The sequence below is a fragment of the Barbatula barbatula genome, assembly GCF_947034865.1.
Source record: "Barbatula barbatula genome assembly, chromosome: 16".
NCBI lineage: Eukaryota > Metazoa > Chordata > Actinopteri > Cypriniformes > Nemacheilidae > Barbatula > Barbatula barbatula.
In genome coordinates, this window is record NC_136779.1 from 1364419 (window position 1) to 1376999 (window position 12581).

Below are 12581 nucleotides of genomic sequence, written 5' to 3' on the forward strand. Positions count from 1 at the left end.
TCCTTTTTATTTATTGCCAACTACTAAAAGATTGAAAATCAATGGTTGCCAAGGCGTTGCTATGTGGTTGCTGCAATGTTATGGATGCTCCTGAAGTCCCTTTATAGAAGTCGTGCCACTCGGCGGCCATGTTTGCAACGAACGCCTGTGGGTGTCCACAGTCCTGTCTTCTTGAATGGGGGAAGCCCAAATCGCTGGCAAAAATCACAATTAAATAGCATATATCCGATCAATAATGAAACATGACATGAACTGCATCATAACTTTGGTTTGCCTTTGTAAGCTTTTGTAAGCTTAAATTGCGCTAAAAAACGACATTTTCAAGGTCCGCCTCATCTACTGCCCACGAAAGCCACACCCCAGAGAAACGCCAGTCTTTTCTGATTGATGATTGGCTCGTTTTATTGGAAGGCGGGTTTAGCTTGTTTCGCTAGAGCGGCCATATTGAGCGTCGCATTCCTCCCAGTCATTGAAACGGCAGTTAATATTAATATCGTGGATGCTCTTTGGTACATTGCTAGGAAGTTGCTAAGGTGTTCTTGATGGTTCCTACCTCTCTCTTTGTCTCTTTCTATCTCCCCCCTCTCAATTTTCAATTTCAATATAGCTACTGTATTGGCGTGATTTTTGTTTATTGTAGTGTCGTGTAGCGTTGTTCTTGGTGGTCTTTAGTATTTTTCTAGGGTGTTGCTTTTACTCTCTGATTATGTTTATTTAATAATATTTTGGTCTATTGTTCGTATCAGCCCTGCGAGCTCTTCTTTGGTATTCTTGCGCATTTTATTGTTTACCATGAGCCTCACTGCCCCCTCGATAAAACACAAACACAATTCGAAATCTTTTAGCCCCGGGTGAAGTTTGTTTATTCAAATTCATAACATCGAGCATACGCGAATGTAATATGGAGCTCTAATATCTCCTGTGGTTCTTAGATGGAAACTATGGTAACCATGTTTAATATTTCGTAGAGATTCAACAATAGTGATGTCATTTGAACAAAAAAAATCGCAAAATGTTCGTAATTCTTTAATAGTTTTCTGTATTCTGTGCGTGCGTGTTGTTTGGCTGAAACAACAGCGTGTCGCGGCTGGCCGTTCTCACCCTATATTCACATTCGCCAATTAAAGACCCTGGCTTTCCGAGCACCGTCGCTATGGTTACAGCTCCATGGATACAGCTGCATAGCTACTGCTCTGCCGATATGAATTCACCCCCTCACACACACACACACTCGTGGTCCTAACCTCGTTGGCATGTATAACACTCATACACGCCGTGCCCACACACGCTGTTATCAGGGTCCCGTTTGCATCCAGAGCGAAGCTGAACCCACAGACTCCTACTGCAAACCTTAAAATAACCACATATGTACCTCTCCAAGCCCACGAGCGAGAACACAACCGCCCGGTCCGGCATCGTCACTGAACCCTGCACGAGTTAAGTTTGTGTCTTGCAGGGATTCGTGTTTTATCAATATTATGAATCGCACATAAAATTCAATGAATTGCGTGTTTTAATGAGTTGAATATTTATTTATTAATCAGTACAAAACATTTATTTATCAGTAATGTTTTGCGTCACGTTTTCCAGCAGAAGCGTTTATAAATGTCTAACTTATGGAGGTGATTCTGAGATTTAAAGAAATCAAAATGCAGGTTCGATTAGAGAGGAAATTAATTTGTATGTGTATGTGAGCATATAGATGATCAGTCTATAAAAAAATGAATTATATTGTGTGTGTACAGTTCATATGGATTCTCTCTCTCTCTGTATTTCATTCTCTTTGATGTGATGTTGATCTTTGGTCTGATGCTGTGAGTTTGTCACGTGTTGAGCATCGTTGTTCGTGTAGTCGTCGGCTGGCGTCTCGTGCTCATCATCAGTCCATCTGTAATGACTGTCTATATTTATTCTTAAGGTTGCGTTTCCCCGCTGCTTGTCTTTCTCGTCGGTTCTCGACCGTCTCTCTTTCTCTCTCTCTCTCTTCTCTTTTATGCAGACAGTTACCAAGCAACAGGCTTGAAGTTTTCTGCACATGCTCAGTGTGAGAGGGATTGACCGATGTTTTTCACTCGTTTGAGCTCTTTTATATAGCGTTTGGGTCCTGCCGTATTGTGACTTCAGTGATAAAAATAAGCAGTTGAATCAGGCCGTGTCATGATTCATGTGATCAACACATTACATATTTTAGTGTCGTTTAGCTTTCTTAATTCCTCATTCATTTCTCTTGCCTCTGTCTTTGCTAAAAGTCAAAGGTGTCTGTTGTTTTGAACGGTGCTGGTATTATGCACAAAGCGGTTTTCTTATAAGCCTTAAGATCAGTGAGAACCAACAGCAATCGTTTTTTATATCCTGATGTTTTGTCCTAATCGTCCTACTGTCTCTGTAGATGGATGATGCTGTTGGTTTATGGAGGTGAAGTGAAGGCCGGTTAGAGGTTTTTGGGCGGTGTGAGCCTCTGTAGCTTGTGAGTTTCATGCAGGAGCTCGGATCTCTAGAGAGACGTCACGCGGACGGGACGGCAGTGAGATGTGCGTCTGTCCTTTCTCTTCAAAGGGTCTTTCAACCTCACACAAGAAACGTGTGCGTTCATGAGAAATGATCCAGTGTGATTGTGGTGAGGGACATTTAAAGAAAACATTTGTTGCAAGAGACCTTTCTTCCATCTTTGAAATACGTTTAGATGTGATTTATTTACTGCGCTGAAAGAAGGAGGCTCTTTTATATTTTAGATTAAGCAAAGCGTATATTTTATATGTTGCCCTTTAAGGTCCTTCCTTTTAACCCAGCCAGCGGTGATATACAATAATAAACAGGACAGCTGTAGAGTTTCAGACGGCTGGTGGCACATGCGAGTGAGGGACCCGCTGACTCCTGATCGATAGCGTCTGCCTAACTCAGATTTTTTTTGCTTTAGGCAGGACACACAGCAATATGAGCCCAAAATATCACACAGAGAGGAGCCGAATCAGAACGCGAAGAGAGCAGACCCAGTTTCACTAAACACTGAACACACAGCATACAGCCTGCATGAAAAACACTGTAATGTACTTTAGTATTTACTATAGTAAATGATATTATACTATAGTGTTTTTGTACCTCTTTATAGGAAATATTAGAGCATACTTAAGAACTACAGCTTATGTACTATAGTTATACTACAGTATTCTACATTTTTACTATAGTAAACAAAAAAGCATACAGTTTGTTTATTCACTATAGTTATTCACATCTAAGTACGTCTAAGTACATAAAGACGTAGTACTTACAATATGTTAAAGTTCAATTGCTGCAGTTTACTATAGTAAAGCATACTTCAGTATTTACTAGTTTAATAGCTTAAGCTACAGAATAGTGCAGTACCATACACTACAGTAAATATTAAAGTATACTACAGTTTTGACTGCAGTTCACTGTATCACTATAGTTATTATTTCAGAAAATTACTTTGATATACTACAATTTATATCCGTTTACTATAGTAAATACTTGTATAATGTTTTGTTGAAACTAGTAACTTTGTATTCGCACCTATTGTACTGTTGCTCTTTTATGACATATCACTTATTGCTCCCTGAACTCTTTGTAAGTCTCTGCTAAATGACTCAATGTAAATGTAAATAATAATAAAGAACACAACAAGCATCTTTCCTGAAGGAACATGTTTATAAAAATGATCGTGTTTGTGTTCAAATGATCTCAAAAGAAATTAAAGCCAGAGGAAGAAGAATGAATATAGAGCGTAAGGAAGTTGAATGTTGAACGCTGAAGCGTTCTGCGTGATTTTCAAGTGAACTTCCTCTTCCTCTTTCTTTCATTAGCGATGAAGAGGAATTACGGAAGTCATTCTCAGAGCTCGGGGACCAGCGAGGAGACTCAAACTCTCGAGCCGTGAAGCACATGGGCAGCGGGTTGGCGTCTCCATCTGGTGCCCTTCTCTACAAAACAGGCTTCCTGGTGCGGAAGGTCCACGCCGACTCTGATGGAAAGAGAAGTGAGTGTTAAAGAGGATCTGATGCAATAACCGCAGATCTTGTGAAGTGTTTATCTTTAACATTCAATGTTCATCCACAGGAGACAATGTGTAAATAGTGAACCGGACACCGAACTTATAGAGCCAAAGAAAGCCACACACAAAAAAGAAAGTTTTTAAACATGTCGTTCATAAGTGTGATTGACATTTTGCAGGATGATGTTTATACCAACATAACCTATTATACAGTTTATATTAGAAAAGGTCTGGATTGCGAAGATGCTTTTATCCAAAGATCAAATATTTACAGTGCGTTACAAAACACTTGAGAGTCAAACCCTTTGATCTTTGAGTTGTCAGCTCAACCTGAACTCAACCGAACTACGTGAACATAAGTCTTTTCTAGCGCTGTCACACGATTAATCCAGAATAAAAGTTTGTGTTTACATAATATATGTCTGTGCAGTGCGGATACACATACATGTATTTATTTGAGTAAAGTATGAAAATTAATAAACTTTTATATATCATTTCAATTTGGTAAATAGAAATAAATACATCTAAATATTTCATAAATATATCTGTTCTTTTATTTTACAAAATGATTATTCACAGTACACAGACATATTAACTACATGAGAAAAAGCTGTTTACTCTTCTGCTGTTTCTGTTGTGTTGTGTAAAATGCAGCACCTCGCGGGAAAAGAGGATGGAAAACATTTTATGCTGTGCTGAAGGGTCTCATCCTTTACCTGCAGAAGGTATGTGTTTCTTTCTCTTTCTTTTTAGTCCTTCTTTTCTTTCTTTCTTTCTTTCCATCTTTCCTTTTTATTTCTTCCTTCCTTATTCTTTCTTTCCTTCCTTGCTTTCTTCCTTCATTCTTTCCTTTTCGTCCTTCATTCTTTCCTTTTCGTCCTTTTTCCTTTCTTTCTTTCTTCCTTCCTTCCTTCCTTCCTTATTCTTTCTTTCTTTCTTCCTTCCTTCTTTCCTTATTCTTTCTTTCTTTCTTCCTTCCTTCTTTCCTTATTCTTTCTTTCTATCGGTCCCTTTCTTCCTTTTTCTTTCTTTCTTTCTTTCTCACTTTTTCTTTCTTCCTACATTTCTTTCCTTCCTTCCTTCCTTCCTTCCTTCCTTTTACTTTCTTTCTTTTTCTTCCTTTCCTTCCTTGCTTCCTTACTTCTTTCCTTTTACTGTCTTTTTCTTTCTTTCTGTCCTTCATTTCTTCCTTCCTCCTTTCTTTCTCTTTCTTTCCTTCTCTTTTTCTTTCGGTCCTTCCTTCCTTCTCTCCCACCCTCATTCCCTCTCTATCTCTCTCTCCCACCCTCCTTTCCTTCTTCCTTCCTTCTTTTTCTTTCCTTCTTTCTTTCTTTCCTTCTTTCCTTCCTTCTTTTTTTTCCATCTTTCTCCGTTTCTGCACATGTCAGAGCTCAATCCCTGGACTGAACTGTTGCATTACTTTGTGATTGTAGCTGATGGAAACCATTTTTTGTCAGATGTGATGTGTCTGTCCCCGCAGGTCTAGAGACAGTCTAACACTGACAGTATGTTTCCCTTGACCTGAATACTAAGAGCTCTGTTTTCCTTTGGTTGAAAGGCCTTGTTCCAGAAATGTTCCCTATGTGGAACACATTTTTGCTTTCTGCTCATTTGAGATGGTATTTCCTATAACAAAATAGTTTTTTTCCAAGTATTTAATTTACTTACCACATTTATTTCCACAAAACTGGTCTATTGGAGGTCCTAGGTTCTAAGTTTTTCTCTCTCTTCATACTGAATGAATGCGTCGTCATTATTTCAGGGGGAGTATCGGCCCGATAAACAGTTATCCGATGAAGATCTGAAGAACGCCGTGTCTATTCATCATTCCCTGGCCATCCGAGCCACGGACTATAGCAAACGACCAAACGTCTTCTACCTCCGGACGGCCGACTGGAGAGTCTACCTCTTTCAAGCCCAGTGAGTCCAGTCAGCTGATCTGTTAGAACACGGCTAACGCCATTCGCACATCATTGAAAAAAAGATCTCAGTTGTCCTTCGTGTCAAAAGAATCTCCAAAATCTCAGCATTTCATTTGATTCATAGCAGAATACTGTGTGTGTATGCTTGCATGTGTGTGTGTGTGTGTGTGTGTATGCTTGCACGTGTGTGTATGTGTGTATGCTTGCGTGTGTGTGTGTGTGTGTATGCTTGCGTGTGTGTGTGTGTGTGTGTGTGTGTGTATATGCTTGTATGTGTGTATATGCTTGTATGTGTGTATATGCTTGTGTGTGTGTATATGCTTGTGTGTGTGTGTGTGTGTGTGTGTATGCTTGCGTGTGTGTGTGTGTATGCTTGTGTGTGTGTATGCTTGCGTGTGTGTGTATGTGTGTGTATGCTTGTGTGTGTGTATGCTTGCGTGTGTGTGTGTGTGTATATATGCTTGTGTGTGTGTATGCTTGTGTGTGTGCGCATGTGCATGTATGCTTGCGTGTGTGCGTGTATGCTTGCGTGTGTTTGTGTGTGTGTATGCTTGCTTGCGTGTGTGTGTGTCTGTGTGTGTATGCTGGCTTGCGTGTGTGTGTGTGCTTCCGTGTGTTTGTGTGTGTGTGTGTGTGTGTGTGTGTATGCTTGCGTGTGTGTGTGTGTGTGTGTGTGTGTGTGTGTGTGTGTGTATGCTTGCATGTGTGTATGCTTGCGTGTGTTTGTGTGTATGTGTGTGTGTGTGTATGTGTGTGTATGCTTGCATGTGTGTATGCTTGCGTGTGTTTGTGTGTGTGTGTGTGTGTGTGTATGCTTGCATGTGTGTATGCTTGCGTGTGTTTGTGTGTATGTGTGTATGCTTGCGTGTGTTTGTGTGTGTGTGCGTGCGTGCGTGCGTGCGTGCGTGTGTGTGTGATCATACATACACGAGTCTCTCAGGAGGACTTGATTCGCTCCAGTTGAAGTTTGCCCCAGTTTTCACTCTCATCCTTGGTTTTGCAAATGCATTCCTTGTTTCTAAATGCTTAAAGGGATAGTTAAACAATACCTGTCATCCTTTATTCACCCTCATGTGGTTCAAGCCCTGCACAAGACTCCTTCATCAGTGGAACACAAAAGAAGATATTTGGAGAAATGTCTCCGCAATGGAAGTCAGTGGGGTTCAGTGTTGTTTGATTATCAACGTTCTTCAAAATATCTTCTTTTGTGTTCTGCCGAAGAAAGGAAGTCATACGCGTTTGACATGATGGTGAATAAATGATGAAAGAATTTCATTTATCAGCCATGGACGTCATGCACTTATCTAGTTTTTCAGTTTTTCTTGGTCAGTATTTCATCCGATCTCTGGCACTCTGATTGGGGTGATGATATATGAATATGGATGAATATAACAGTATGAACCATTAGACTTTTGTTTGTTTAGGAATGCTGAACAGATGCAGTCTTGGATCACGCGCATCAATACGGTGGCAGCCATATTTTCAGCCCCGCCTCTCCCCGCTGCCATTGGCTCACAGAAGAAATTCAGTCGACCGCTGCTGCCAGGCTCCGCCTCCAAACTACCACAGGTTTAATGATCAAAACTGCATAAATGCTATAGCATGTACATGATATGTATGTGGGTGAACATGAATACAAAATTTTAATAAACGTTACATTCAAATGTGTGTATGTAATCCAAAGATTTTGTTTTCTCCTGATATTTGTATGTGCGTGTGTTTAGGAGGAGCAGGTACAGGAACATGAAGGTCGATTTCGCTCAATCTCCACCGAGCTAGCTCAAGTTCGCTCTTATCCACCTGACCGGAAGGTGAAAGGTCGTGAACTTGAGGAGTACCGCTTGAGAGAGGAGTATCTGGAGTTTGAGGTAAAAGAACACCAGTGTTTTGTTTACATAGTGTGCATTTGTTTTATATAGCCTACTTTGTGACGTAGTATGCAGTATGCAATGACAATGTATCGTAGTGTGTCACATGACCTAACTTATTTGCATCTTTACATTAAGCAACTGTTTCAAGTTAGCACCTCAGAAATAAACCAATTAACTAAATTATTTTTATACTGGCATAGAATGCATACTGCAAAAATAGTAGTATGGTAGCCTTAGAGATATGGATCTCTATCAACTTGTGCGTTCATCAGGGACGGCCGAAGCTTTTACGGGGCCCTAAGGGGAAATTTTATTTGGGGGTCCCCCTGTGCCCCAATACAATCGACTATTGTCAATGTTTGATTATTTGCACGCACACTTTAAATCTAACTCATCCAATTCTATTAGTTTTAGCGGTACACTAAACACTAAGCAGTTGACATATATTGAATGTTTTAAATCAACTACAGTATGCACAGCATTCTGTCAACTTTAAAACTGAAGCATCTTTCTTGCTGAACAGCTGAAGACGTGACAGTAGCTCCGTCTTCTTTGATTTGATTTTTCACTGCTCGGCTCTGTGACCAATAACTCCCGCATCCTTTCATTTGATTGGCCACCTCACTTATTTTGATTTTGCAATGTTGCGTTCAGTCAGTCATTTCACTAATTTTGACACAGAACCACAGAAAAAAAATGTTTGCACGGCCCTCTTGGGGGCCCGCCTTATGGTGACGGGGCCCTAAGCAGTACGCTTATAGGGAGGGCGGGCTCTGCCGTTCATTCTCACATCCTCAAATAAAATGTTCTCCATCCCCTGTAGAAAACACGCTACGAGACGTACAGCATGCTCCTGCGTGCCAAGCAGCGCTGCGGAGACGATAGTCTGTCTGTGTTTGAGGACATGCTTCTGGAGGAGGGGGCGTTACAGAGAGCTCAATCCAGTCCCACCTTACAGGACAGCAGCATGACCTGCAGCACCAGAGACAGCACGAGTCACAGCGCCGCCCCGCAGGATCCTCCCGGTAACAGCAACGGCTGCTCGCGCGGTCAGGGCCAAAGGCACAGCTATCGGCAAGCCGTCCGGAAATGAGCGCCACCCGCAGGAATCAAATGGTACTGGAGCGAAAGCGAGGCCTCTCATTTTCTCGTGCGCGCCCTCCTGCTGCGTGTCAGGAAGTGGTGTTGATTCAGACTCTGAATCTGATTGGCTGATGGGTGGATGATGTCACGGTGCTAAGGAGTGTTCGGGACTCCTCGGAGGAATGACATAAAATAGTAACGCGGGTGCCATCTGTCATTTTGCCTTCTTGGTTTATCGGCGACCTCTTTATCACATTACGCATTTCTAAGGCCGGCACAAATCTGGGCCTTAACTTCTTCATTTGTATAATGTTATTGAATAAAACATCAGTTTATTTTCACCATGCTGTGCAAAAATGTCACTTGAATAGTGAAGGTCTGATGCCATTTGACAAGTACCTTGACCAGAATGCTTCTTATTTATTTATGGGATTTTTTGCGTGGTGTCATGGACCAGGAGACAAACAGAAAACAGAAATAGTCATTACAGAACTAGTCTATTCGTCACGTTGTTCTCCAGCATTACTAATCTATTTATATAAAAATGCACACATGATCATTTCAATCTATTTATACTCGATCTACAATCTGTTTGCCCAAAAAACATATTTTGCACTGAACGCGAGTATTATTACACTGCGTAAAAATCATTCCACTATTTTTGTCTTTTCCAATAAAACATTAAAACATCCTTTAAATATTTCATTGGTTTTAGAGAATATATCTCCATATCTGTTATCTTACAAGAACTCACAAACTTAATGCCTAAAACCATTTCTTACCCCAATAATATGAATTCAAGATGTGTTCTCTAAAACAAGATGTTTTTATGTTTAACCGGAGGACGAAAGTATTGATTGGTTGCGGTTATACAGCATAATATTTGTCTGGAAATATTCTATATTTTATCTATCTAACTAACTTGTCTCTGCATCAGCTGAATGTTTTCGTCCGCTGTGTTCGGCATGGCTGACTAGTGACAATCTCTCGTGTGTTTGGTAAAGCAGAAACTTAATCCAGTATAGATCCGATAGATGTGCAGCGTGTAGCTCACGAGCGACCCCCGCGGCACACTGAATGTCATTTTTATTCCTACAGTTAGTAAGTGTATACCACACACTTCCCCGTAATGCTTAACGTGATCGATGAGACCGAGTACGTGCGCAACACTATAGTATATCACCTATATAAGGAATGTTTTTACCTGTATAATGAATGTGGTGTGTCAATCAAAACTGCCACCTGCAATATTCAGCATAGACCTGTGTTTGTGTGATGACATAGCACGCGCTTTCAGTGACACTATGAGGATTACTTTAAATGGCCACTTGAAGCTGTCGAACGTACTGTGTTTATCTACCAACCACGGTGATGGGAATCAAATACACAATCTCAAGTTTGATTCTTTATCCGTTTCTTCTGCAAAGATCGTGTGATGTTGAGTGAACATGGAGTAAAAAACAGTTCCTCGTAATCTCAGAGCTGCCCACATTAGACCATACTGCAGTGGATTGTATTTACTGTAGTAAACCGTGGTAAAGTGTTGTATAATATACCGCAGTATATTAAGAGTATTGTAAAGTAATTTGTACGTTTTGTTAATGTATACTAGTACTGTTGTACTTGGAAACATTACCATGGTGAATATAATAGTATATACGAATTATACCACAGTTTACTAAAGTAGATACTGAAGTATCCTACCGTCATGTGGGGGTCTTCTTGAAAATGAATGGAATTATTTTACTATGTTAAGTGTAGAAATACTAAATATCCGAATTGTAAAAATCTCACAAAAACATTTCAACCCACAAATGTAAAGATGAAATTGATATTTTGCGTATGGAAATACAAAGATAAAGCCTATTTGTAGTGCATCGTGCTTTCATGAAAGTTAAGCACATATTATTCTGTAAATGCTGATTCTTATTAATATAACACGATATAATGAAAACGATGTCACACAAATAGGCTTTATTTCTTTGAGGAAAATCGAATTTTGTGGTGGTGAGATACTGTGTGACCCGGGCATGTTGGTTCCAGAGACTGAATCCGCTATACTTGTACCGATACAGCGCTGTATATCCGGCGTGCATGATGTTATAAATAGTTTTCTGTGTTTTTAGGTGAAATTAAACGCTGGAAAGCCATTCTCTGCTCAGGTGTCATGAGAACTAAATGTTAATGTTGCAGCGCATCTTGTCACCAGCAGAGAGAGTGTTCAGCCGCGCAGATGTGCTGAAATCGCTTCGTGTCTCTATGTGTATTTATTTGTTCTTTTGTTTGGACTGAGAAACACCTGTCAGGCAGAACGTTGATTTATTGTCTCTTACACGCGCTCTTTATGCACAAACACACAGAAGCGTATCATGTTTTTGAGCGTCTGTCGTGTCCTATGATGATATCAATGTCATATTAAACTATGTTTTCAAGCAGCACCTGAATGTACATAAACCGCATGATTTCTTCTGCTCTCTTTTGCATCTTGCGTCTTGTTCCGAGGTGAATATAAGCACCCGTTTCTTTAGTGGATCGACTGTCATGTTCTGGATCTTGGTGAAGGATTGCTGCTTGTTTGTATTTCTATATGAGGATGTTGTCCTGGAGATGTTGAAAATGAAGGGAACGCTTGTAAGCCGTTTTGTTTTCTCTTGCGTTAACGTTTGGTTGGTTTCTCTTTTTTTTCTTTCATATCTTGTTCGCTTGTATCAAGTTCTGTAAGGACCGTGTTTGTACAGCCTCTCTTTATGATGGCATAGGATACTGAAATAAATAACTAAATCTATCATGAAACAGTCTTTGTTGTGAATAGTGTTTGATTGAAAGTGACATCAGATAGGATATTCTAAATTGTTTATATTTGGGTTCCACAGAAGAATCTACAGTTTGGAATGACATGACCATAAGTAAATTATAATTACATTCATATATTATGTATAACCGGGGGCGTAGTTTCCAAAGGGGACATGTCCTCTCCACTTTTCCACATCCTGTTTGCGTCCCCCCGCTTTCAAATTAGTTTATGGTTGTAACCGCATGCCATCATCACCACGGAGAAGTCGGTCTATTTAGTTAGACCATTTAACTCAAATTGAACCCCACTTTTCCGGTGGTGGAAAAGACCCCGGGCAAGCCCTTGACATTTGAGTGCAAAATGTATATTTAGTTTTGCAGACCGAAGGAGAGTTTCAATCGAATGGAAGTCTTATGGAAGGTCCCTAAAGGGGTGATAAAATATATGAGGAACCTGTTTTAAGTTCATACAAAAGATTATGCAATGACAAACAAGCAGGTTTGAACAACTACTATTGAATTTTTTGGGCACTTGTTGCAATCCGTGTTGTTTCAAAACAGCTTTATTGTGAATAGAGCAAACCCATGTGAACAAACCAAAGATGATGATGGCAAAAAAATTCAATCCTTTAGATCTGGAAAATTCTTTCCGTGAACGGTCGGCGATTTAGAAGAGAAAGACCTCATGTTGTTTAAAAGGTAAAATTTCTGTTATTTTCTTTCTTATTATTCTTTTTTAGTTGGGCGTCTTTTCACTCTCAGGAAAAATAGCTGTATTGTGTGTGCCATTGTGATTGATACCAAAATATTTAACAAAAGGTGTTTTCTTCTCTGTTTTAAGGAGAACTAACACACATCAGGCATGTTGTGATAGGAAACAAGAATAATGTTGTTTTCCAGTAT

The 12581-nt window shown here is 40.0% G+C and overlaps 1 protein-coding gene across 1 annotated transcript in view; it reads left to right on the forward strand.

Annotated features, from left to right (window-relative positions):
* LOC306905672 (PH and SEC7 domain-containing protein 1) overlaps positions 1-11675 on the forward strand; it is a gene marked incomplete at its 5' end in the record, with an annotated part of 39262 nt that extends 27587 nt beyond the window's left edge. The window contains 6 exons of the mRNA XM_079476488.1: positions 3822-3994; positions 4664-4734; positions 5772-5929; positions 7356-7500; positions 7656-7799; positions 8626-11675. Of these exons, the coding sequence (XP_079332614.1) occupies positions 3822-3994; positions 4664-4734; positions 5772-5929; positions 7356-7500; positions 7656-7799; positions 8626-8895 (961 nt within the window). The 3' untranslated portion in view covers positions 8896-11675. The remainder of the gene's footprint in view (positions 1-3821; positions 3995-4663; positions 4735-5771; positions 5930-7355; positions 7501-7655; positions 7800-8625) is intronic.
* Positions 11676-12581: the final 906 nt, after the last annotated feature.